The sequence below is a fragment of the Ctenopharyngodon idella genome, chromosome 10, assembly GCF_019924925.1.
Source record: "Ctenopharyngodon idella isolate HZGC_01 chromosome 10, HZGC01, whole genome shotgun sequence".
Lineage (NCBI taxonomy): Eukaryota > Metazoa > Chordata > Actinopteri > Cypriniformes > Xenocyprididae > Ctenopharyngodon > Ctenopharyngodon idella.
The window spans coordinates 33,701,261-33,727,834 of NC_067229.1; the positions used below are offsets into that span (position 1 = coordinate 33,701,261).

Below are 26,574 nucleotides of genomic sequence, written 5' to 3' on the forward strand. Positions count from 1 at the left end.
GGTCTCCCCCCGTCCACCCACCCCCCCTCCTGGTGCTAATTGATTCTGGCTGCTCTGAGCTGATTAGTGTGAGGACTCATGGGGTCTGAAGGCTTTAGCCAGCTGTCCCAGAGCAGTGTGTACCCCACCACCCACCTGCGGCACTGACGCCCCCTATTGGAGCGGCAGTGTACTATCGCAGTAAAGGGGAGGGGCGGGCAGGGAGTGGACAAGCGATACAACACGCTTAATGTAATTTTGATTGCCTTCAGATGCTGGATGCAGAGTAATTAGTTAATAGGTAATTAGTAATTATTGTGTACTTGGCAGATTAAGTGCTTGAAGCTGCGATGTGCTGATGTGATGAGTCTCGGTGGTGAAGCACCATATCTACACATCCTGAAGTTAAAAAATTTCTGTACTGAACAGACGGTAGTTACACCGTGTGTATTATTCACTCCGCAAATTATGCACTGATTTTCAAAGGGGGACGACGTTTAACGGGAATTGTCGGAATAATTAGCCAATGCCTCGCAGAAACTAAATGTCTTTGGGATAAATAGTGTTTAAACAAAACTGTGGTATACTTGTAAAATGTAAAGTGATAAATAATTGCAATACGAATGTTTTGTCAGTATACCGTTCTAATGGAAAGCACTCAAGTAGCTTTACTGTTGCTCCCTAACTTGACTTCTGCTCGCGATGGGTTAGTTCACTCAAAAATGAAAAATCTGTCATTAGCTACTCGCCCTCATGTCGTTCCAAACCCGTAAGACTTTCGTTCATCTTCGGAAAGCAAGTTAATATATTTTTAATGAAATCTGAAAGCTTTCTGTTCTTCCAGAAGGCTGTGTATCCAATGAGGTTCGTTCTCATGTGTTATGCACCACGTTTGAGCTACCGGAAGAGGTTTGTTCTCGCGCGTCATTCAGGTTTGGTTGAGCTTCTGCTTATGTTTGCTGATCAATGTTTATATGTAAGTAAAAGCCTAAATTAAATCTGTTCATCATAAAAAGCAATCAAGTCTCTTCAGAAAATTTGGACTAAACCACTCAATTCATATGGATTAGATTTACGATCTCTTCATAAACTTTTTGAAGCATCAAAGTTTCAATTCCATAGGTTGTCTATGGAGTGACAGACATCGCTCAGATTTCATCAAAAATATCTTCATTTGCATTCCAAAGATGAACGAAAGTTTTACAGGTGTGGAACAACATAAGGGTGAGTAATTAATGACAGAATTTTCATTTTTGGGTGACCTAACCCTTTTAGAAAAGTAACTGTAATAAAATTGACTGTTATTCCTCATGAGGTGTAAAATACTATTATTTCTTTCTTACTTTGCAATCCTTTGGGAGGATCTATTGACAGAAATGCAATATAATATACATAACTATGTTTTCAGTGGTGTATAAAGACTTTACATAATGAACCGTTATGTTTTTATTACCTTAGAATGAGCCAACAAACTGCTCTACAGATCGTGTTTAGTCACTATGTTGTTCTTCTTCTAAATCGTTCGTGTTTTTAGAGGCAGGTTGCATCATCATTATGTTGAATACGCATGAAGTGGTGGTAGTAGTCATCTTGTTTATTAGAAACAGAGACCGTTCTTTGTTAGAAGGAAGAAGAAACCTCATGCTTCACACAGGCTACTCTCTACTGTCTCAGACGACGGCATCTTTGTCTTGTGTCGGCCAGACGGCCACCGTAGCTTCTCCGAAAGGGGTGAGCGCTATTGGTTGAAGTTCACAACCTCACCACTAAATGCCGCTCAAATTTACACATTGCACCTTTAAATGAGAAAGCCTCAATGACATATGCAGCTTTCAAATGTGACCTCCGGAGGATGCAGCCTTCGAAATGAGACAAACAGATTTTTTGAATGGGTTTTTGGCTAGTTGCTTGAAATAAGGCCTGTGGTGAACACAAGCTCAAGATTATTTCACGATTTAATCTACGATATGAAATACATCCGTAGTACCCTCTTGTGATTTTTTTTTTTTTTTTTTTTTTTTTTTTTTTTTTTAAAGCTTTTACTTGTCTTGTAAGAGGTGGTTGCTAACAAATGGGTAAATGGAATTACAGAGGTTGTCATTAAACGTCACCATGCCGAACAGGTAAACTCATCTACTCACTAGTCCGCTTTCACAGCCTCGCTCTTGCAAACTATTAAGGCGATGATACATGGGGCAACTTTTTGAGCAATATTGCCAGGCAATGTTGCCAAAAGATGTTGCTTAGGCACTTTCCCATTGAGAATGGGCAACAAATTTCTATCTGGAAATCTTGCCCATTCTCAATGGGAGCCCACAACAACATCGCTTGGCAAAATTGCCTGGCAACATTGTTCAAAAAGTTGCCCTACGTATCATCACCTTAATAGGTCGAACGTTCAGGGAAAATGTTTTTAAATAAAGACTGAAAGAGTTGTCGGAAGCTTAGTGATGATGATGCTGAAGAAATGCATCCGTGGTGTAGTTTGTTTATAACCTACGTTTTGCTTTGCTTTTGACTTTGATTTTATTTACGCTCAAAATGCATAAAAGTTGTGTTTATTTGTGAATATTATAACAATGAACAAAACGTGTAATAATCATAAGCTTCTATTAGTCACAAACCTTATTTTCTGCAATAAACCAAATGTCAATGGAAAAATCCTGTTGAGATTTTTTCAAGGGAACCAGGGTGATGTTGGCCTACAAAAACAGGCTATCATCCCTGCATCACTCCATTCTAATTGTATGAAATGTTGTTTTGAAGATGCTGCTGAAATGTGTGTATATTTTTAAAAATAATAATTAAATAATAATTATTAATAAAATAATAATAAAAAAAACAACAATGCAATTTAGCACCCTTCATACACTTCAATTTATATCTAATTTTAGAATTTATTTATTTATGCTAAAACAGTTTACATTTAAAAAACAAACAAACAAAAAAAAAAAACACCACACTTGTGAGATAAAGATATGCTTAAATATTTTAAGATAATTTTTCAAAAAACTGAATTTTTCCCTCCTTACCAGAGCTGTACTATGAATTCAGTGCCGCAAATGTATATCCTTCTGGGCCCCTTACATTTTTAAAAATAAAATGAAGAAATTCCTGTGGCCCTTCTGGACCTGCGGCCCCTAGAATCATTCCAAACTTTCACCCTGCTAGCTACGACCCTGCTTTTCAGTGGTTAATCAGCACTAATTATAATTTTCAACCCAGGACTAATATATTAGATAAAGCACTGAAGTTCTGAATCAAAAACATATTCTTTTTCTTTTTTCTTTTTTAATCTATATATGAGGTATATGCTGGTCGATTTAGCATAAACCCATTGTTTGCAAAGAACAAAAAAAGAAAAGGAAAGGAAGATAAATTGTAAATAAAGAGCTGAATAAGTGTAAATATTGTTGTATGAGATCTAAAGAAAGTGAAAATATGTGTTTCCATTCATATTTTCACCTCTCTCAGGTAACTGGCAACCTAACATAAATTCTCATCTTCAATCGTTTGAAGTGTGGGTGTATACAGATTGAATATTTGTTAATGTTTGCCCGCTATGATTAAGAGACAAAGTTGTGTGTCGGCGTACCTGTCTTTGTGTGCGCATAAGTATGTGTGTGAGCGCGTTTGTTTGTGTGTGTTTGGTAATTGGCTGTATATTAAAGATAGTTGTGATCCTGCCCTCTCTAACACAGCAATAAAGCTCACTTAGAGTGTTTTATTAAAAACAGCCAGCGAGAGGGGGGAGGCGGAGGGATGGGGTGGCAGAGACGTAACAACACAAAAATATTGGACTTTTTCCTGTATCATTTTTTGTCTTTAAAAAGTCCAAATGACCACTCAAATTGGGTAGTGCATCATTTTCTGTCATGCAGCTGAAAGCGTGGCAGACAGTTCTAATTCATCATTTTGGTGATTTAATAGCTGAGAAATATATTAAAATAATAAAATGTGGGCTGAAATGCCCTGGATTTGCAGTGATAAATAGCCCTCTCTGGCCTGATCGGATTAGTTGCACTAACAGATATATTGCGGTCAGGATTCACGCAGGCACGCACGATTGTTTTCCAATAAAAAGTTGCATATTAAATTCCAACACAGAAAAGGAGGGGAGAGGCCCTTCTATCTACAAACCCTCCAGAAAAAGAGATAGAGGGGAAAACGAGAGAGATGAATGTAGAGAGGGAATAAGGGATTTTAAGTGTTACACCGATACCATCCGGAGATATATTGCCAGAGCCGAACCACCACAGCCGATAAGTAAGCTACTTAAACTTATTTATCTGGACATTTATAGCAAATTCTCACACATACATAATTCCTCATGCTCAGAGAGTCATATTAGCATGCTCACAAGCTCATAAACTTTCATTTAAACTCTCTCTCTCTCGCTCCCTCCCTCGCTCCTTCCGTATCCCTGAGGAAAACATTTGGAGTCTCATTGTCCTTCGACTCATCAGGAAGTGCTTGGTTGTAATTAATTAGCTCATTTGTTTATGCAAATGTCTGCAATTAAGTCATATTGTTTGTTAAAGAGATAATTTTCTAAATCAAAAAAAGATGTCCTGTATCTGAGAGCAAATGATGTTCGTCTAATTAAGCACATTAGTCCAAATTTGTAATTAACAGCGCATAATTAGGTGGGAAGATATCCTGTTTATGCGTGACGTCATCGGGGGGTTTAAACACACGGGCCGAGAGTCTGACAGACAGATGGGCAGGTAGACAGAATCACAGATGGACGTACAAAACAGACAGCAATGATATAAACGGGTGAAAATCACACCGTATCCGTAACGGTGTGTGGGAGAAAAATATGCGGATTCACAAAGTCGATGGTTTTCCGATTTTTTCGTCACTCTCTTGGCCAGAAAAAAAGAAAATATCTGTTTTCCATTGTATGTTTTCCATTGCAATCCATGTCTACATGTGCTGTCATCTGCACCCAAAAATGTGTGTATTTATTTTTAAGAGGGTCAGTTCATGTTTTTTTGTGTGTGAAACCCGATGGAGGGAAGGTGTTCGGGGTCAAAGCGGTTGAACGTTAAAGGGTTAAATCTCTTTCATTATTACTCCCCAAATCGACCTGGGGGGATGCAAGGAGAACTGATTAGAAAGGAGAGAGGAGGAATGAGAAAGCTAAAGAGAGATGAAGACAGAGGGCAGAGAAAGAGAGAGATCTCAAAACAGTCCGATATAAATCATAACAATCATAACCTCAGGGCATGTCATGATAAAGAAGAGAAGGAAAGAGACAGAGAGAGAGAGAGAAAGAAAGAAAAGTGAGGGACACTATACAAATACAACCACAATGTACAGCCATAAGAATTGTTGTGATGTTTAATTGTTGAAATATGAGGGTTGTTTCATCATTAAGGTTACATATTACATATGAATTACAGAGGACCAAATGTGAGGCCAAAAAGAAAGCATTTGTTTTTTGTTTTTGTTTTTGTTTTGTTTTTTTCATGCAAATACAATGCAGGACTGGAGCAATCAAGTTTCAAAAAGGATGCAAAAGGACCATAAAAATATCATAAAAGTAGTCCACGTGATTTATGTGCTATAAATATTTTGAAATCATACAACACTGTGTGAAAAACAGTCAGTTTTCACTAAAAAATCATTATTAATAAGTCATTATTCACTAAAAATCTTTACATCCACCTTAGAGTTCATGAGAGAAATTTATAAATGAGCCATTCATTCCAAAAAAAGATGGTTCTTTACACATTCTATTTAGAACCATATCATCCTGAAGGATGCTGAAATGGTTCTTTGCATTTTTTGAATTTTTGTATTTTTTTATTTCTTTTTTTTTTTTATTCCCGCCCTTTTGTTTTTTAAATCTGGAACTTTAAAAAAAAAAAAAAAAAAGTCTTTCAAAGCCACCTCCTTATTGATTTTCTCAAGCTCAAACATGAACATCGAACTACACAGACTGTCAACACACTCTTAGCAGGTGCCTGATGTCCTCCTTAAAAATATTTATAAATTTTAAACTAATTTTAAATTTGTAAATGGTTTCCTACCAATCATACTCTCCTTTTTATTTTTAGTTATTTAACAGGACATGTGTGGCCAGCTCTGTTCAGTTGAGGATACTTCTCTCCTGTTCTCCGCTATGTAAGTGACAGAGATATTTATGATCTATATTGTTAGAGTTGTCAGTTTTTTTTATTTTTAGTTTAGGTATAAATATATACAGTCATACCATGACTTTTTAATCTGGTACTGTTTGAAACCATTCTTCATAATATTGTTCCTTTGAGCCAGATCTTTTCATTGAATCAATTCAGATTCCTTTCACAAACACAGACTGAATGGTCTGCTAATGAATCAAATTTATTCGGTTCTTGAGTTCAACTTACTGACTCACTGATTCAATGCAGCAGTTAACAGCTCACTGGAGGGGAAGATTATCAGTGAATAGTGAATTTTAGTTTGTTCCTCGCACAAATCACTCGTATGGCTTCAGAAGACATTTTTAATCATGATTTTGTTATGTATATTCTACATGTATTACTTTTCTATATGATCTACGTGTATTTGTATTGTATACGCACAAAGTAGGCCTTATGTGTGCGTGTTTTGCCTTGTTTTTAATGCATCAGGGGGATGGATCTAAGAGAGGGCTGAAATAAGTAGTCTATCTCTTTTGGGATGGAAAGTGCCTCTGAAGAGATTTTCACCAGACCAGCCCGTGTCCCAAACAAGCCACAAATGAACAAATAACACACTAGAATGTTGCATTGTGCTCTTGAAGAAAATTACCTACCACAATGAGAGGGGAGCAGCAGAAAAACAGCTCAGTTTACTGAGAATGACGGAACATATAGTGGAAAAGCAGAAAATATTGAAAGCAGAGAGAAAAAAAAATCGTAGAATGACCATGGAGTAAAACTGGGAAAGAATGAAACGGAGCAGGATCGAAACGGATCATTTATCCTCGTGCGACTATAGAGTCTCTACTGTCCAGAGAGTTTTACACTGCGTCTCCGTTATGGGTGACCAGGGGGAGGGCGAAAGACAATGCCATCACTCTGTAATTGGTTTTTAGTTTTAATTTCTTTGTGTTTAACACAAATAGGATGGTTCTATTAATGTTAAGTAGGCTTGTGTAATAAGTTTCTATGACCTGCAGGAATTCCTAATCATTAATTCAAGCAAAAGCCTAATGACCTTCTAATCTGTAGCACTTATGAAGAACATTAGTCTCTTTCTCTCTCTCTCTTTCACTCGCTCTCTCGTCCCACCTCTCTCTCTCTCTTTTGCTAAGAAAGGCTAATTAAAATAGCCATTTGGCAGCCTAGCGTCCTAATTGCTATTCCCATCATTGCTGGTCGATTGGGAGGAGATAGAGAGATAGAGGAAGGGGAGAGAGTGAGGAAAAGAAAAGATGAGCGAGAATAAGATTGATAATGAGATAACGAGTCATTAGAAGCATACATTAGCGAGTACAGCCCAGGCTAATGTCCCCTCAATCAGTTAGAGCTCTCTCATCCTTGCCTGTCTTCTTTTTATCATTCTGTCCCTGCATGTGCTTCCAGCCATCTCCTGTCTCATATCTGGAGAAAAGAATGGCCTCCTCCTGTGGTAAAGAGAAAGTGCTGTGACACGCACCATTTTGGTCAGGTTTGTGATCATCTAACTTTAAATCATTTTTGCTTTAATGAAAACATGGCATTTTGATGTATGGTATATAAAAATCATTATGCTGATGTAAAATTGTATATAATCTGATTTTGGATTGCAGAAATAGAGTAATACTATGAATATATCCATAGCACCACCTGCTGGTAATCTGCTGCAAAATATAAATGCTTGTTAAAATGAAACCTGCTGTTTTGGACTCTGTTAAAAGCGTTTATTTTGACCATTTGTTATGCATTACAATAGTAATTAACCATGTTTTACGCAAAAAAAAAAAAGTGAATGGTTACAATCAAATTGTTTCATGGAGCTACAAATGATTAGATGTTTTGTACACATTGGAGCTGTATGTCACATCCTGAACAGGCTGAGTAGGTTATACAGCATGACTTTACCATTCAATCACATCTGATTTACATTATGCCAGAATATTGACCAGCAGCATTGTCACTGGTGAGGTGACTCACCTTTTTTCTTTTTCTTTTTGCAAATGGCCTTAAATGCGTTGTGTGCAGGGGGATTACAACAAACGTTAAGGATTCCAGGAAGGGATCTGCACCTAATCACCAGCATGCAGTTTAGTCTTGGCTGGGAATTGCAAGAGCTCAAGGAAAGAAATGGGGGGAGGGAATTAAAGGCAAAGAAAGAAAGAAAGAAAGAAAGTTTGTAGTTCTCTGGATTTTTACTAAATTCTTGTTTTGCTTGCTCTTGGCTTGCTCTTACTTGGAATAGAAATATTATTGCTATCTTTCAGAGCATTAATGGTCTCTTTCGGCCTCTTACTGCTGTCCTTTACAGCTTTTTTGTTGCCATCTCTAACAGCCTTTTTTGTCTGTCTTCTCCATCTTCGTATCCATATTGTATAGACACCTCCCAGAGTCACCACAAGCATGAGGAGAACCAATGCAGCCACATCTAGGCAGTAATAGGAGTACATGGACATGTTGTAGGCCTCAGCGTGCAGATGGCGCGCACCTTTATTGCGCAAGACAAACTCGATCCAGTACACTGCTTTGTCGAGAGGATGCAGAGGTCGGTCTCGGTGTAAACCGGAGAGCTTCTGCATGTTCTGACGATATGTTGGGTTCTCCAAGATATCGCTCAAAGCCTCAAGGAATTCTTTTGTGGTACAAGTAGCTGCATCCAGCATCCTTGCCGCACCTCTTGCCTGAAGACGTATGATGTTATCTAGCTGGTCAAATAGCAAAGGGAGTCCCAGAACTGGCACCCCATGATAGATGGCTTCATATAGGCCATTGGTGCCACCGTGAGCCACGAAAGCACGGGTCTTCGGATGACCCAGCAAGTCATTCTGAGGTATCCATTGAAGTAGTAGGGTGTTATTGCCCAACGATGAAGGTCTCTCGCCAATAAACCTCCAGACCACCTTCTGCGGCACGCGAGCGAAAGCTGAGGCAATGGCCTCCATGATCTCTCTGGGCAATCCTGCGATCAGCGTTCCCAGAGACATCACAACCACCCCATGGTCTCCTGAGCTCTGCATGAACTCCTCCAGCTCGGCAGGAAGAGGCTTGGCTGGACGACACTGGAAGCCACCAATGTAGACGAGGTTTGGCATGGAGGGTCGTGGGAACTCAAACACAAAGTCTACACGGACTAGCCACAGCTCTGCTGAAAGTTGCATGGCGAGGAGGTCGGCGTTTGGAGGGAAATAGTTGAGCAATAAGCTGGTATACATGGGAATCACCATCCACCGCTCTTGAATGAGGTTCAACCCGTAATGTAGAAGGTTACGGGATCTTTCTAACAGGCCCATTCGGTCCGTCAGACCTGAGCCAGGCACAGGCACGTAGGAGATTGGAGAAGGTGCAACGGAGAAGTGTCCCTCTCCAAAACTCATCCAGCGGACGTTATAGACCATTGGAAGGTGGAGGTAATGTGCCAGGATGATCCCACCAGGCATGGCAGGATCAGTGAGCATCAAATCATAGTTCGCCATCTTTATTTGTTTCATCAGAGCTTTGTTCTCCATCATGGTGGTCAGCATGGCACAGGTTGCGGTGTGAGCCACCTTCATGATGCCAATAAATTCAGACATCTGGACAAGTGCTCCCACCATCGGGCCCTTCCTGCGGGCCTCAAGAATCCTTTGTGCTGCGATCTCAAACAGGTCCAGGTCTATGTGTTTCTTTTCAAGCTTCACTGTAATGGAGGTGTAGTAAGATGAATTCTCTTGGATGAACCAGCTGTCCTCCGGCCGAATCACACTTAGCTCGTGGCCACGAGACTGCAGCTTCTTCACCAGCACCTAGGAGCAGTAAAAGAGTGCAGTCAGGTTTTGATCATAGCAAACAGGTTAACTTGCTTTCTTTTGTTTTTCAAGTATGTTCTTTTACCTTTGTTATATATTTCTCTTTTAGTCTTTTTTAAAAAGTAAATTGAATTTTATATCTTCAGAGGAGCTACAGCATATGGAAGCCAGTTTCCTTTCCACCTTACAATTTTTTAGTGATTTTTTTTTTATTATTGAAAAAATAAATAAGGTAATTGTGACATTACATCTCACAACTGTGACAAAATGTTGCAATTGATTCTTCATAATTGTGATTTTATATATATCATAATGCAACTTCTTCTTTAAAGACACAATTATGTAAGATTTGTGGATTAAAATATCCAAAAACCACTGGAACAGTGTTACATATTTTGTTGACTTGTGTACTTAAAATATTCCAAATGTTTTCAAGAATGTTTAAATCCAGAGAAATAACCAATTTTAACCAGGACACGGATCGTGTCCGTGCGTCGCCTATCAATGACACCATACACGCGTTACCCTCGATTTCCGATTTTATTTTGTAGAAACAACTGAGCAGGTCACAGGTAAGCTACTGTTTGATACATTAATCGACAGAAAACGAATCATTGTTATGTAGCTCAACACAGTAAATCTTCTTGTTTAAATCTTGTTTTCTTGATTTACCACAAGTACCATGTTTTACCATGACTAATATCAATCTAGCTTACTGCAGTGTGCAACAAGTGTCTCATTGTAGCCGCCGAGCGAACGCACAAAGTAGCATTATAACAACTTTCAACACACAAATGTATCTAATATACATTTTTCTATTATTCTATGTTTTATCAAATCTAATATGACTCTCATTAGCAATCGCTCCAGCGGCCTCGTTCCGCTCCAATGGCTGTCAGCCGCACCCTGCTTCATACTACATAATGTTAATAAATCTTTAATACATTAGCTCATCAAATCAAGGCATCATCAAGCTACGCCTTTGTTTTGAATAAGTGACCTCTAGCAGTGAAAAATTACATATTGTGCCTTTAACTCACTTCTTTGTTTATTTTAAAATTCCTGTTTTGTTTTTACTTTGAGGGAAATACAGGAAAACAGCAATTTACACAAAAGCCGTGTTTCCACCAAAATGACCCGGAACAATTTTATCGTCGATACTTGATCATGGTCTGTTGACGCAACCCAGGTTATCACGGGGGCCCCCCCAACACGCGGGCCTGCCCCCCCGCCGCCCCACAGTGCGTGCCCTGTGTGCCCGTCTGCTACGCCACTGCTCTTATCGCTAGTAAAGCAGTAAAAACTTACATCGCTTCTCTTGTGGCTCATCGACTGAAAATTACAACCAAAAGCTGCACAATGTTGCATCGTATATTATATTCCGAGTTGTGTTGCAGTAAAAATAGCAATACGGACAGTGTCAGTAGCTCAGTGAGTGCAACCATTTGACGTCATCGACGTAGAACACACTGTGCACCTAAACAAAATGGCACCGCCCATTGTCCAAATCGGTCCAAATATGTCATGGATTTTTTTAAATAACGTAAATCTTTCATAGATTTTCTACTACATATTTCAGTAAGAGACATCATTTATGTTATATTAAGCCATACAAGTCTTAACACCAGGGGTTCCCTTTAATAAAGCCTGAACCTCGTCGTCGGTCCATCGGTTGTAAGTCCCTAGTTCCTGGGGAAAGTTCTTGCAGTGGTCATATAAGTCATATAAAGAACAATGAACTTTGCTGGAATTCTGCACTCATTTAAATCTACACTTCCTGCTTTTTAAATCAGTACCTCCATGTTCACCCAGTGACTGCCATCAATGGGGAAAACCAGGATCTTGTCGCCATTATAACCACAGGGTAAAGAGAGAAGGACGGATGTCCAAAGGGAAATGAAGTATGCGTATCCACACATTCCTCTCTTTTTCTTCTCTCAAAATAAAAACAATCAGCATGAACATCAGCATTAAATTTCTCTCTAATACAAGAAACATGTACATGACATTTAAAAAAGGACTAAAATGTAGACTGTAAAATTCTCTTATACAAGTATATATTGTATAAATTAAAACTACACAAGCTAAATTTGTAGAAATATCACCACCTTGGAATTATAAGGTTCTATCTGAATTCTGAACAGTTCTGAGATATTGAGCTTTAAAGTTTTTGCATTCCATACCTTTGTGGATAGACCCTTTTTGTTTTCTAAAAAAATGTCCCAAAATGCAAAACACATAATATAAATAAGTTGTCACAGAATAAGAATATGCGAATAACTCAATTTTGATAAAAATGTCAGATAGAACCTTATAACTCCAAGGTGATGATATGATACTGTAAATAACCACGCACCTATTTTATGTTTAGGTTACATACCTCAGTTGAGCCTTAAACAGTTTCAGTCGCACAAAAATGTTGCCACGTAAAAGAAAAAGCCTTTCACACGGTCTCTAAAGAAAGAGAGATTAGCTTCCCCATTAAACATAATTCCTTTTTTTGGCAAAAGTACTTTGTCGTGTAACATTTCTTAGTTCAAGCTCTTCCTGTCCAGCATGTTATTAACTGTTGAGTTGTCTATATACTACATTCTGTCTTTTTGACCAATCTAATCCTGTTTCCATACAGCCAACTGTAAATATACAAACAGCATATAACAATCTGTTTATTTCTGTAAATGGTTTGTTTGTTTTCTTCAGATTTGAGGTCTCTGCTCATTTCCGCTATTTAAGATTCAGTTATTCACAGACAAGTTCACTCTAAAATACTCAAGCGAAAATCATCAGATTAAGAAAACAAGACTTCTATATCCATTTAATCAGATGTTTTTATTATTATTATTTGAATAATTAAAAAAATTAAATAAGTCTGATTACATAGGTATATTCAAGGAATAAACAATATAAAGACAGGTATTTTCCAAATGCACCCAAGCCATTCACACAAAATCATTTATATTAAGCAGGTTAGATATTATATTATACGGATCACTTAGTATTCGGTCTCTGTGTGTGTGTGTGTGTGTGTGTGTGTGTGTGTGTGTATACATTTAACCTACATTATGGGGACCAAATATTCACACAAGGATAATAAAACCAGAGATCGCCAACATTGTGGGGACCAGCCAGCGGTCCCCACAAGGGAAATAGATTAAAATTTTTTTTTTTTTTAAAAACATACTAAATTATGCCTATTTGAAATTGTAAAAATGCAGAAAGTTTTTTGTGATGAGTGGGTTTAGTATAGGGGGATAGAATATACAATTTGTACAGTATAAAAATCATTACGTCTATGGAGAGTCCCCACAAAGATAACAAAATCTAATGTGTGTGTGTGTGTGTGGTCCTGGTAAACCCTACGTTATGGGGACAAAATGTCCCCACAAATAAGGTAATAATAAAAATCATTATGTCTATGGAAAATCCCCATAAAACATGGAAACCCAGCATGTGTGTGTGTGTGTGTGTGTGTGTGTGTGTGTGTGTGTGTGTGTGTGTGTGTGTGTCACAAGCATCTATATCCTATTTAACAGTTGTTATGATTGTAGGTGGACCAGTCTGAATTGGTGCCATCTGCATTGCAGGAGCAACTGCTACCGGTTGCGCACGAATCATCTCAACCGACTGCTGTGTAGAGACAACTTGTGTGGTGGTTGCCATGGGCATTGGTTGAAACACGGTAGGTGCGGTTTGCACTATGGTGACGGTTTGTTTGCGTGCTTTGATTTCTCTACTCAACTGACACCATGAACACCAGATGCAACAGCAAGACACCATGATGTCCTCGCAGAGACTGCCCTGTTGCAACACAAACAAACAAAAGAATGTTTTGTGGCCCTTTTTCTTTTATTGATAGAGGCGAAGGAAAACTCACCCCAATATCATATTTGTAGCGAACTGCCACCCTCATTCCCAGAGTCACAGGCGGCACACATGTTGCAATCCCAAACGAAGCCAAGAGACATGGGCCAAATATGTCCAGCAGAGGTAGACAGGTGCTCTCTCCAAACTCCCCAGTGGTGGAGCAGGTAAAGCAAGGAAAGCACCAGTATGCATAGCAGCCTGAGGACAAAAAAAAAAAAAAAAATGCACATAACGTGATTTCATTTATATGTAATTCTGTCATTTTTAATGAACAGTAAAAAAGGAGCTGTAATGTTTATTATAAGGCCTTAAAGTGGAATTGTAGCATACATACAAGAATTCAAGTCCTGGCAACAGTCACATATTCCTGAAGTCCAGGCATTACTCTGAGTCTTGATGAAAGGCTGCTGCACAATTACAGCCGCCATAGCGATTTGACCTTACTGATATGGAAGAATGACAAAAAAAGGAAAGGTTTTTACTGATCCTAGTTGTTATTTTAAACTATCATGTAAACTGAATTTTACTGAAAACCCACACTGACCTCACTTTAAAAAAATAACTTATTACAAGCAATTTTTGGAGTAGACCCAACTCAAATCGATGAGTTTACCAAAGAAAGCTAAGAATTTAAAGAATTTTGGGTAACACTTTATTTTACAGAGCCTTCGTTACACATTGCATGCAACTAACCCTATGTTAGGGTTCTGTCTCTTCAGTCTGTTTATTCTTGGTTTGGTGACAGAGCTCTGACACTCCTTCTGTCTTGTCATTGTGAGAATTTCCGAGTTCGCTCGGGCCGTACGCTCTTCTGTCCATGCGAGTTGCTTTGTGTGTGGCGCGTGGTTATTTAGAACCCGACATTTCGGTCTAGTTGGGTTTTGGTTCTGTGTCAGAGTTCGGACATTCATGCTCCGTGTGTTTGTCTTCTGTTGTGTCTTCAGTTGACTTGAGCATGCAGTTTTGAATTTGCTAGGGCCATACGCTGTTCTGTCCGCGTGTGTGTTGTGTTCTGTGTAGCAAGCGGTTTGTGTTTATTTCGGCCACATGATTTCTTGTTGTCATGTTCAGTATGGACATGCAGTCAGTGAGAGCTCTCAGTGTCTCCGTGTTCATGTTTGGTGTGAGTGAGCACATGGCTTGTCATGTTTGTTTCTTTGTGCCATGTGCTCTCCTGTCTATTGTCTTAACCCCATCCTTCTTGTTATCTGATTATTGATTCATTTGCCCCACCTGTCCTCCCTTGTTGCCTGCTTTGTTTGCTCCCTATTTATTCTCCTTGTGTTTTCAATCCTGTGCCAGTTCATTGTCATATTTACCCATCGTGTCTTGTCCTGCCTTGTCTTGCCATTTCCACTCTTGCCTGTCCGGTCCTGCTGCCAGTGTTTTCCCCTACAGGGTTTTTGTTTAATTTTTTTTATTTATTTTTTTATAACAAATAAATGCCTGTTGTCCTGCACCTTGAGTCCTTAGTTACTGTTGCTTTGTCCGACAAGCCGCTCTCACACCACATATCATGTTCTCACAAAGTGAAAAATACATCGCAGAGCAAAGAGGACACTGACAACGCGCTGACAAACAAGACAAAGCAGGTTACTTATGGTGTGAAATAAAGTCTCAGCTTTCAAATTTTGTAATTTTTTTAAGAAATTCAAACAATTAATACTGTTTTTTGGCTCTTTAATGTGTTGTGACAGATCGCTGTAGTGCCTCAGTTCAAGCGGCATGTGAACCGGTCATCTCTTCCTACTAGTGATGAATTAACATTAGAAGGTATGTTTTTTTCAACCACAGAAAGACATTAATACACACCATTTTTCAAGTCCAAGTTCAAGTCCACAACGTTAATTTATTAACTATCCTGTGTTTGTTTGTCAGACAAAATGGCGAATTCAGTGTCATGATTGGTCAGATTGCCTGCCAATCAAATTCCCGGCGAAGGGTAAATTTTGTAAGACACCTTAAAATAAAGTGTTACAAAATTTTGTATAATGTAATGAGGCATATTGAGGTTTAGTAATGCAAGAAGTTCTAATTGGTTATTAATCCTTTTAATAGAAGTAATTTTATTTTTTTCATACAGCAATGCATGCTGGGTACTATTCAAAAAAAATTTGTTTGCATTGCTAAACTTTCAGGTCACCTTTTGCAACACTGTTCAAAATGAAACTGTTTGCTTTAATGACCCTGTCTGGCAAGTCTCACCAAACTATCCATGTAGAGTTTCGTTTCATATTCAAAATTGAAAATTTGCCTATATATATATATTCCTATGAACCGGTTCCACTGGGTTTTGTTTGTTTGTTTTTCCTTTAAAGCTTGTAAGAACAATAAATGTATATGAATGTAGAGCAAAGAACTATCACAAAAACAGCTATGTGGCAAGATGTTACATTTTCATTTATTCTCAAATGTCTGTTATTAATAACTTCTCAAATATTTTGAGTAATGATCAGAGAAATGTTTAATCACTAAATCTTTCGAAGATAAATTAGTTAAAGATTGTTTAAATTCAAAGAAATATGGAATGCAGCATTGTGAAATTTAAGATTTTATTTTAATCTTACAAAAAAAGAAAAAAAAAGAAAAAGAAAAGTTTTTTGCAGCCTGCAGCTCTGGGTACATTTTAAAAAACAAAATAAGACAGTTTCTTTTATATTCAGGTAACACTTTACAATAAGGTTCCATTAGTTAACATTAGTTAACTACATTAATTAATATGAACTAACAATGAAAAAGACTTCTAAAGCATTTATTAATCTCAGTTAATTTCAACTTTTACTATAGTTAAAATCAAATGTTGTATCTGTTAACATTATTTAATGGACCTGAGCTCACAAGAACTAACAATGAACAGTTGTATTTGTATAACATTAACAAAGATTAATCAATACTGTAACAAATGTATTACACATAGGTAATGCATTAACTAGCATTAACTAATGGGACCTTATTGTAAAGTGTTAACATATACAGATGATTTAATGACTTATGAATTTCACCCATAATCAGTGTGCAAACTTATCAATAGTGTGACCTGGTTTTGTATCTAGGTTTGCAAAGTAATTTACAAAAAGAAAATAGACTAATTACCAATACACACAAATTAAATAAATATAGCATCTAGCATACAAGTATAGAAGACAAACATTTTAAAATAGGAAACATTTAAAATTCGGAAAACAATTTCTAAAAAATATCTAAAAATTCTCATCTTTTCAATTTTTGAAAAGACAGCCACAGTCAGAGTGCAACTGTAACAGAGTGTAAACATTTGATTTAACATGCTGAAAAAAATGAGGAAAGATAAGAAATTACTTACTTACTTGTACTTCTAGTGCAACCTTTCCTTTTTCTGTCAAAAGAAAATAAAAGTAGGTGTATTTATACATGCGAGATGTCATGCGAGGGGAAAAAAAAAACAAAAAAACAAGGTATGTTTTACTGAACCACAGATAATATGCAGATAAACCTGAAAGTCCAGTAAATAGGCCCTGGTGGTGGAACAAAGGGTTGTTTGATTCAACACAAATGGATGGAATCTCTCCACCTCTTGCAGTTTGAATTCTTACAAGAAAGACATAAAATTAATTACACGTTTATGTAAAAGTAAAAGTTCATTACACTGTTCCGCATTCACCTTCATTTACCTCAATGACAAATGATTTTAAATAATAGCACCCCAAGAGTATAGTATAAGAACAATCCAAGATCAATAAATATTTTTTAATCAACTTTTAATGAACATTAATTTGTCAGCTGACCTATGGATTTGTGAGATACCAGATAATTTGTAGAGCCTCTTACAGTATAATATACACAAGGGGGACACAAATGTAAAATACATTTTATTAACAAAAAGATGCACAGGAATAAAATAAACTACTAAATGGCACTAAAACTGAATAAGGAAATAAAGCACATGGAAAAGTGATTAAGTTGGAAGTTGCTATTGCAGAGGAACATTAAGATGCTCCCCTTTAAAGATGCGGAAAGCGATTTCTGAGAAACTGTTGATATTTGAAATCAACCAAAACAAGCACACCCCTCCCTTCATTACTCTGCCCTCAAAATGCATGAACACACAACCGATGGATGTCTCTTTATCATAGCTGAAGCGAAGCAAAATAATGCTTTGCGAAAAATACGAACAAACGACAAGGAAGAACAAAACTGAACATACAGTACACAAGAGTATATACAAGCAAGAGTTGGTTGTTGGTCACCAAGCTGCACACCTGCTCCAGACAAACAATGGCACTCAAAACTGCCCTATTACTACAGCCAACATTACAACAACAGCATATCTTGCTTCTTTGAAACATAGCAAAACCAATGTTACTCACGTATTGAGCAGAAACGATGCAACCTTGGCATCCGTTTTCAGGCCTTCCTGCTTGGGTCTCTCCAGCGCTGGAAAGCTTTTCTAATATTAACACGGGTCCTGAAGCTCTTGCCTGATCATAACCCTTCTTTTTTCCTGTAATATTCCTACCGACCTTTTATTTTTTTGTAATGTCTCTCAGCCATCTCCCTTTCTACAGTCTTTCTTCAAATCTCCCTCTTGCTCTCTCTCTCTCTCCTCCCCCATCATGAGTGTATATGGCCCATACTGCTGATTGTCTACAAGTGTGTTGTGCTGCTCGGTTCGATCCACTTTCAACAGCGTTTCTCAGAAATTGCTTACTGCACCTTTAAGAACAACACTCAAAAAAAAAGTAAGCCTTTTTTTAAGGTTTATGAATTTCAATTAATAGTAAAATTCCATCAAATTGAATTGAATAATCATTACATATTATTCATATTATGAATTAAGAATTTTAAATGAGTAAAAAAAAAAAAAAAGAGCTTAATAAAACATTTTGTATAAATCTTAAAGGGATAGTTCACCCAAAAATAAAATAAAATAATTACCCCATGATTTATTCATCCTCAAGCCATCGGTGTATATGACTTTCTTCTTTCCGACAAATACAATCGGAGTTATATTAAATAATGTCCTCGCTCTTCCAAGCTTTATAATGCCAGTGAATAGAGGAGGAGATTTTGAAGCCCAAAAAAGTGCAACCATCCATCATAAAAGATTTTAGAGACCATAGCAGATAATCCGTGGCATCCCTAGCTGGTCGCGATGGTAACTTTAGAACCCACTGACTACAAACCATATTTAAAATTACTCAATAGTTTATCATCGAAATCGTTGTTTTATTGATTGTTTATCGCACAATCATCCTGTGATTACTAAAGTGTTCCTACAAACACCAGTTATAATATAAGAAAGCTGGCGTGGACTAACTTTATAACTTTGTTACTTAGTAACACTGCAAACTGCACACTTCATTAACTAAAACAACCTTTAATCATAAGAAAATGCCATCAGATAAAAAAACGACTTTACTTACTCGTTGAGTCTGGTTTTCATCCTCCATGCTGAAATATCTCCGCTGTGTGTGTTGAAATCTCCCTTAGGTGGTGGTAGCTGTTTTAAAAGTATTAAAGTAGCTGTTTATAATGTATTTAAAGAATTGTTGTTATTAAATGAAATGTTTGGACATTTAACACTTATTTAATAACATTATAGATTGATCTGAATAAACAGGGTCTGTGCAACTTTGATGTATAAGACAGCAGGTTTTGTGCAAACGATATAAATCATAAAGTGATTTTGTAGAAATTGTTATCAGGTGCTAAAAAAGAGTACCCATTAAAATGTCTTTACATAAAGGACCCGATCATGGAACAATGCACTATACAAGCGCAGCGTTGAGCTTCTTGAGTCTGTTCAGTAAGGAGCGTTTTGATTGGTGGATTAAAAGCTCACCGCGATTGGCTAAACAGAACTTCCTCCAAAAAAAAGATATTTATGAATCTTAACCTGCCAGGAAGGTCTCAAAAATACTGCACACAAATTCAAAGCAGTCCACGCACATGTGACGATTTGCAAATGCAGATTTAACGATCCATAAATACATGTAACATCATTCATAAATGTGTGATGGAAATTAATTCAAGAACCTCCACATACAAAAGGAATTTATACCTGTATGATATTACGCTGTAGCCACATTGGAGCAGCAGTTTGGAAAATGGATAGATGGATGATTCAGCTGCATGCGCCATCTTCTGGTGAGATGCAGTAATTCATTCAGTGCAACCCTCACAGTGCATAATGGGTATTCTCTAGTTGTTGAGTGTACGTGCTTCTCAAACGGAAGGCTCTATCCTACCGAGATATATACATATTTGTGTAAACATTTTTAATTTATTTAGGTAAGATGCATTTGTGTGAGCATTTGGGGAAATATTTATGCTTTTACTTGTGTATTTATGAATTGTGTTTTGAATTTACGAATCAGATTTTGTAAATGTGAATTGTGCTGTAAATTTATGAATTTTGTTTTGTAAATGTATTATTTTTGATGCTGATCTGGCTCAATGGTATATGAAGTTTTAGCTCAAAATACATACAGATAATTTTTCTATAGCATGTTAAAATGGCAAGTTTTGGGGGGTGAGCAAAAACACATCATTTTTGTGTGTGTCCCTTTAATTGCAAATGAGCTGCTGCTCCCTGCCCCCTTTCAAGTAGAGGGCGGAGCTTCAAGAGCTCATTAAACAAAGCTCATGTCCGTTTTTTACTCCGCAAAATCACTGTAAGAGCTGAATAAAACATAGTAAGGTTACAAGAAGTGTGTATTAAAGTCTTATCCATAAACTCTCTCTCTTCCTTGCAATTATCAACATACACAACAAACACTCGTTACAACTAACAGTAAAAAAATAAATACAGACCTTCTTTTTTTCTATGGGGGTGCTTAATAAACTGGTAATCTTATACAGTATCTGCATTGACCCTCATTCACAAAGCAGCCTGGAGTGAAATGATTTGTGCAGACATAAACAAATTTAGGTATATTTTGGGGAGCATTACCTTCAAAAATGTATCCACAGCGTTCTCAGTGGCTCAGATGATGTAGGAAGAAAATGAAAACTCCTATGTTCACTCTTACATCCAAGAACAGAACACCGGGATTTCTAATGAGACAATGTTGTCGGTAAAGCTCCTCAAGTGTGGAGAAAATGGCAGACAATGTGAGCATACAACTCGCTGAGGGCGGAAACTATGGTAATGCAGGACTGTCAGTCAGCGGCTGTGGGCGGGACCTGAGCAGTGTGACAATCAAAACAGCATGTCTAATGAGACTGCTTTGGTTTAATGGGGATTAAAAAAAAAAGGAGTGGGTGGATTTTTATCATTGTAGGGTGGTTGTGTTCACACACTGCCAACACACATTTATGTCCAAACACCATGTAAAAGTGGATTTTGCATAATAGGTGCCCTTTAATATACATAAGCAGTGGTACTTCGGACTGTGGGATTACAAATTTAAGAATCTGTTTAAGAGCTGCTGATCCTACATCCTGATATAACATCACATGAAAAACTACACTGCATTGGGAATTCAAGGTGAACACAATGGCATCAATTTTCTGATTAAATTCAATATAGTTTCCAGTTAGTGGGTTTTGTCAGTCTTTTATCTTCAAAGTCAGAGTCAAACTATGTGTGAATGTTTACATAGTCTTAGTTCTCGTGACCAGCTGCTGTTTATACCATTTGAGGAGACTGTTTATACATTTGAGGAATCACCCCCAACTGTGATTGCCTGTGTTGTCTTTAGATGCTTTTGTTCTAGTGGTCACTTCAAAGGCTGAGAGTAAGGACTGCCCATTGAATGCCTATAAAATACAATGTGTAGCTCCCTTAGTTAGACTTGATGACTGCAGCAACCAACAGCATGTTCTCAAATAGGGCACTATTTGAGGGCACAGCCATTTTTAGTGGTGTCCGACACCATAGTGGACATTATTAAGTGCACTCATTCAATTTCATAATGCACCGCAATAATGAGTGTACAACTGATTTTGTGTTTCTCAAACGGAAGGCTGCATCCTACGACGGCTGCCATGTCATCAAACGTCGCTGAAGGCCATTACAATTTGAAGGATCCTTGGAAGGCAGCCTTCGTTTCACGTCCTTCATTCAGCCTGTTTTGAAGGACACATCAGATCAAACTATGCCTTAAATCACCCAAAATCCTTTACACACATTCCAGTTCATGAAAATAAACTGACGGAAAACGAGTTTATTATGAAATGTAAGACAAAAATAATTTTTTTGGGACATGAAAGCATAGATGTTATCTTTTATTTTGCTGTAAAATAATCACTTAAATGGGTCATATAATGACACTTTTACAAGATGTAAAATAAGTTTCTGATGTCCCCAGAGTGTGTATGTGAAGTTTTAGCTCAAAATACCCTACAGCATGTTAAATTTGTCTATCTTAAAGTCATTGATTAGCGTATTCTGTCATGATAATCTATAAATCGCTTGTGTGGGAACTGTTGTAAAATCCTACAGAGCCAGAGAATATATGCTGCAAGAAAAAAAGAACAGGTATAGTTTAGTTTAATTACAGTTATAAATTATGTTGTCATCTTGCTTTTATGACATTTGTGCTACACACTGTATTGCAATAACATGGCCTCACCCCCTTTGTTGCGTGTTCTCGAGGGCAGGGTTTATGTAAATTTTGGGGTTAGTGATGTCACAAACCCGGGAAGAAGTTCGTTGTAGTCCCTACCAGCCGTTTGTTGTAGTCCTTAAACAGAGAATTCTTTAAAAGAAAATATCTCCCTGTTGTTTATGAGCAAACAGCAACATTACACACTAACTAAAGTTAAAAAAGTGAAATCATAATCAACCACCCTTTTAATACTAAACTGCCAATAATGTAAGCCACTGGGAGACCACAGATGGCTGTCATTCACTGTATTGCATTAATAGAAAGCCAGTTAATATAAAGATTTGTAATACAAATTTAGTATTTTTCCAAAATTAAGTTTTAATATTATTTTCGTGCCGTGACCGTGGGGGCAGGAACATGTGTGACATAGCTATGCATACTTACTAGACCATCTCATTCTAGCCTTTAATGCTGACGACTAGAGAATGCCCATAATGCACTGTGAGGGTTGCACTGAATGAATTACTGCATCTCGCCAGAAGATGGCGCCTGCAGCTGAATCATCCATCCATCCATTTTCCAAACTGCTGCTCCAATGTGGCTACAGCGTAATATCATACAGGTATAAATTCCCTTTGTATTGATTATTAAATTGTATAATTAAAGTTTATACATGCTAGTTTCCATGACAGAGTTCAAGATAAATCTTTTCATTACTCTCATTTTCATTTACTCCAAGTAGACTATATTAGTGGAGTAATGTAGGGAATAGTAAATGAGGGTATAGGGGGTGATTTCAAACACAGCATCAGTTTGTGTGCTGTCGTTCCATGGAGGCATGTTAATAGAGTAGAGCTGCGGGGCTACTGGCCTGACAGTGGAAACGCAGCCTAATTTTGGCCTTGAGGCTATTGGCCCCGCCCGTCACGTTGTTAGCCCTGGCTTGCACTGGTCCGACAGTGAAAAGGCAGCATTATTATGACACATAAGCCTGTTTCAACAGTGCTCTTAAATAGTATGGGTTTATTTTGTAATCAGTTAAGCATGGATGCCTTAGAAAAGTAATAAATAATTTGCGACTTTATAGGCCTATCTCAACTGCAGCATTGTTTCTCCTAATTATGACTTTTTATTTGATATTTAACTTTATATCTTGATCTGCAATTGCAACTTCATAACTCAGAGTTATCTCACAATCTGACAGATCAGACCATCTTCTTACTTTTTATGAGACTGAAACAGGCTTCCATACTGATTAAAAAATAAACTCACATAGGGGTTAAGCATATCCTGTGCTGCATGGTGACATACCTTGTTGCTATTTGTTTTGCAAGTATGTCGTTTCGCAGGTATGCTGTCACTTGACAGATGTTGTTTGTAGAAAAGTCCAGCAGGGGGACACAAAACATACATGCGTTATATGATATCATTGCTAAATATGAGAATACCAACATCCACATAAACATCAAAAGAGATAAAAAAAAAAAAGATCAAATGAAAATTCATGTTAATGATAATAATAATAATAAATGTAATGAGAATAATAAGTAATTTCTGCATCAAAAATGTTACAATAAAACAAGAGATTATAGAATACATTTCAGAGCAAGTCCCTAACACACAAACACACCTTTCCAGAGACATGAAATGAAGACATGAAGTCCCAGAAAATGATCAATAATTTATTGTTTAACAACACATGTGAAAGATATCAAAGATTTTCAGTCCCACAATAAAGGCAAATGGGAAAAGCAAACATGTTGGGAAGCAATACACTTTTCTTTTCTCATACACATTTATCATGCCATAACTAAATGCAAATTGTTTTTCTTTGTGTTCTGCTCAATTACAGAATTACAGAAATTTCTGAATTGTTTTAATAAGGTTTATAAGACAAAAAAACACTGATGATTTTAAGTACTTTTTACTATTGTCGCAAATAAACAACAGTATATTTTTTTCCATAAAGTTTTCATATAGATGTGTCACACACTAATTTAGCTGATCACACTTGTCATGATATTATGCAGATTAGAAGCAGAGTACCTGACATAAAGATATATGACAGCACAGGCATTTACTGTTTTCATTACAAAAAGATTTTCCTTCATTTTCCTTCAAGATTTCTTCATTTGTAGTATATACACAAACAGCATAGCTACTTCAAAACACATTATAAATTCCTGGCACCAACAAGAGTGATTTGTAGATCTCGTGCTTTCATCTCTCGTGACATCTGACACCAAACGCATGCTCTGCAGCAAGTGACCAACAGGCAGTCATTACACATATCACCCTGCAAATGAACATAAAGACACAACGGCTATTACAAATAGACCTACTACATCACTATAAAACTCATTTTGACACTGAGTTTTAACAATAAAAACATTGACAGCCAATCAGAATCCATCCTGCTTTAAATTGATTCTTGTCTTAATGTAGGCTATGTCAGTGTGGTTTAATGTGTTCACTTGTTACATAGTAACTATAGGAAAAAATATGATATTGAAATTTGAGTTTGAAAGTTTAAACTATATGTGTATTACTATCGGAAATAAACATTTATGTGATTAAGCTTTTGGCTCAAAACCTCAAAGTTAATGAGAAATGTGACAACTAGACTTGGTCTCTCCTAAAAGTATAGTAAATTCGTTAGAAAAGTGGTTCTCACCTTAATCCCATAACGCTGGCGCATTGAGACTCTTATGGACATGGTTATGGGTGGGACGCACCCGAAGAAGTCCAGCAGGGGGAGACATAAGCACTCACCGTAATTCTTGGCTTTTATGCACGTGAAACACGGTAAACACCAGAAAGCAAAGCAGCCTGTTTACAGAAAGGGAGGTAATAATAATATTTATTATAATACACTGTCTCTGTGACTTTAAGATGGTTCTGATCTATGACAGTGCTGAGTGTGGAAAACTAGTACTCAAAAGATATTTTGTGTTCCACAAAAAAAGTCAGTATACAGGTTTGGAATGACATAAACTTTCCCTTTAATTCCACTACATTCTACTAACTATAAATAACTTTGCAAAGTTACTTATAGCATGTCTAAAGTGGGCCATCGAAATAAAATGTAATCTTTGTATTTTATTCCAAACTTTACTTACATTCAGACATGTCATCGCAGCAGTCAAAGGTGCCTGACCCCCATTGGTCAGAATGTCTAGAGACCATAACAGGCTGTGGCTGCGTGACTACCATTGATTTCGACATGCTTACAGCTAAAAATGTACAACAGGCAGAGAAGTATGATATGATTTCAGCATCACACTCCAATGATATTCCACGTGTGTGTGACAATATATTCTAAACCTTTGTCAATGTTAGTTATTAAAAATGTTCATGGTGGTTCACAGTGCATTAACTAATGTTAACAGTTACAACTTTTGAACTTTTTAGTAAATGTTAAGATTAAAATTAACTAAGATTTTTTAATGCTGTAGAAGTATTGTTCCTTGTTAGTTCATGTTATGCAGTCAACTAATGTTAACAAATCAAACCTTACTGTAAGGTGTATCCATAATATTTTAGTATATTATTAATTTTACACATAAGTAGACCTCATTTTAATTTACTTAATACTTGTATATATTTGATGAAGATATTTTCTTGATATTTGAGTTAGGATTAAAATTAATTACAGTTTTATTTAGCATTCAAAGATGACTTGCAAGTGTCACAGTAAAAACTATTCAAGTCCTAATACAAAAGGTTAAATAATCATCTTAAAAATGCAGATGAGAGTAATGAAATGATTCTCTGATTCTGCATATCTCTGTAGAAAATCTACACTCACCTCTGTGTTGGCAGGTCCAACGTAAAGGAAAGTATCTGTATATCTGTATGCTGTTTCTAAACAGCTGTGATCACAATCTTGCCTTTTTACTGAGTGGCTATCAAAAGAAAAAGATCATCACATTGGCTCTAAAGGAAAACATCCTTAACCTGTTAGACTCGTTCACAGCAGCATCTCTTTAGCATTACTTTTAAAAAGCACACAGGGTGGAGAACATAACTGCATTGCTCCATTGCATATGAAAAATCCAGACGCTTAATGTATGAAAATATACCATGGGGCATAACACTTGCAACATGAATGTTTACAGCGCAATCATTTGAAACCACATAACAAAATACTTCAGAGAGTAAGACAGAAATATATCCAGACACAAAAGTATCTTTAAAAATATTTTCAAATGGTTATGAGGGAAATTTAAAGACATTCATTGTGGGAAAATAGCCAAGCCACATCAGAAC

At 37.0% G+C, this 26,574-nt stretch overlaps 2 protein-coding genes and 1 long non-coding RNA gene across 3 annotated transcripts; all 3 read right to left on the minus strand.

The window, feature by feature from the left end:
- Positions 1-7,677: 7,677 nt before the first annotated feature.
- Positions 7,678-10,099, minus strand: ugt5g2 (UDP glucuronosyltransferase 5 family, polypeptide G2). Its single transcript, XM_051909549.1, has one exon. It carries the CDS (start codon positions 9,716-9,718, stop codon positions 8,324-8,326), a length of 1,395 nt encoding a protein of 464 aa, XP_051765509.1. The 5' UTR covers positions 9,719-10,099; the 3' UTR covers positions 7,678-8,323.
- A 3,939-nt stretch (positions 10,100-14,038) lies between these two features.
- Positions 14,039-19,949, minus strand: LOC127521932 (uncharacterized). The gene is made up of 4 exons (XR_007932486.1): positions 19,815-19,949; positions 19,177-19,253; positions 17,097-17,341; positions 14,039-14,217 (listed from the first exon to the last, which is right to left on the minus strand). It is a non-coding gene; the product is annotated as an uncharacterized LOC127521932 (long non-coding RNA).
- A 4,024-nt stretch (positions 19,950-23,973) lies between these two features.
- On the minus strand, positions 23,974-26,291 carry ponzr2 (plac8 onzin related protein 2). The gene is made up of 4 exons (XM_051911352.1): positions 26,114-26,291; positions 25,425-25,538; positions 24,980-25,134; positions 23,974-24,601 (listed from the first exon to the last, which is right to left on the minus strand). The coding sequence occupies exons 2-4, from the start codon at positions 25,528-25,530 to the stop codon at positions 24,479-24,481; spliced, it is 384 nt and encodes a 127-aa protein (XP_051767312.1). The 5' UTR covers positions 25,531-25,538; positions 26,114-26,291; the 3' UTR covers positions 23,974-24,478.
- Between the last annotated feature and the right edge of the window lie 283 nt (positions 26,292-26,574).

Excerpts from the sequence above, each read along its gene's own strand:
- ponzr2 (XM_051911352.1), bottom strand. The coding sequence starts at position 25,530 with ATGTCGAAATCAATGGTAGTCACGCAGCCACAGCCTGTTATGGTCTCT. Across the intron at positions 25,135-25,424 it reads CTGCGATGACATGTCTGAAT|GCTGCTTTGCTTTCTGGTGT; the intron begins GTAAGTAAAGTT and ends TTCTGTAAACAG. Across the intron at positions 24,602-24,979 it reads GCCAGCGTTATGGGATTAAG|GGTGATATGTGTAATGACTG; the intron begins GTGAGAACCACT and ends GTTCATTTGCAG.
- ugt5g2 (XM_051909549.1), bottom strand. The coding sequence starts at position 9,718 with ATGGTGGGAGCACTTGTCCAGATGTCTGAATTTATTGGCATCATGAAG.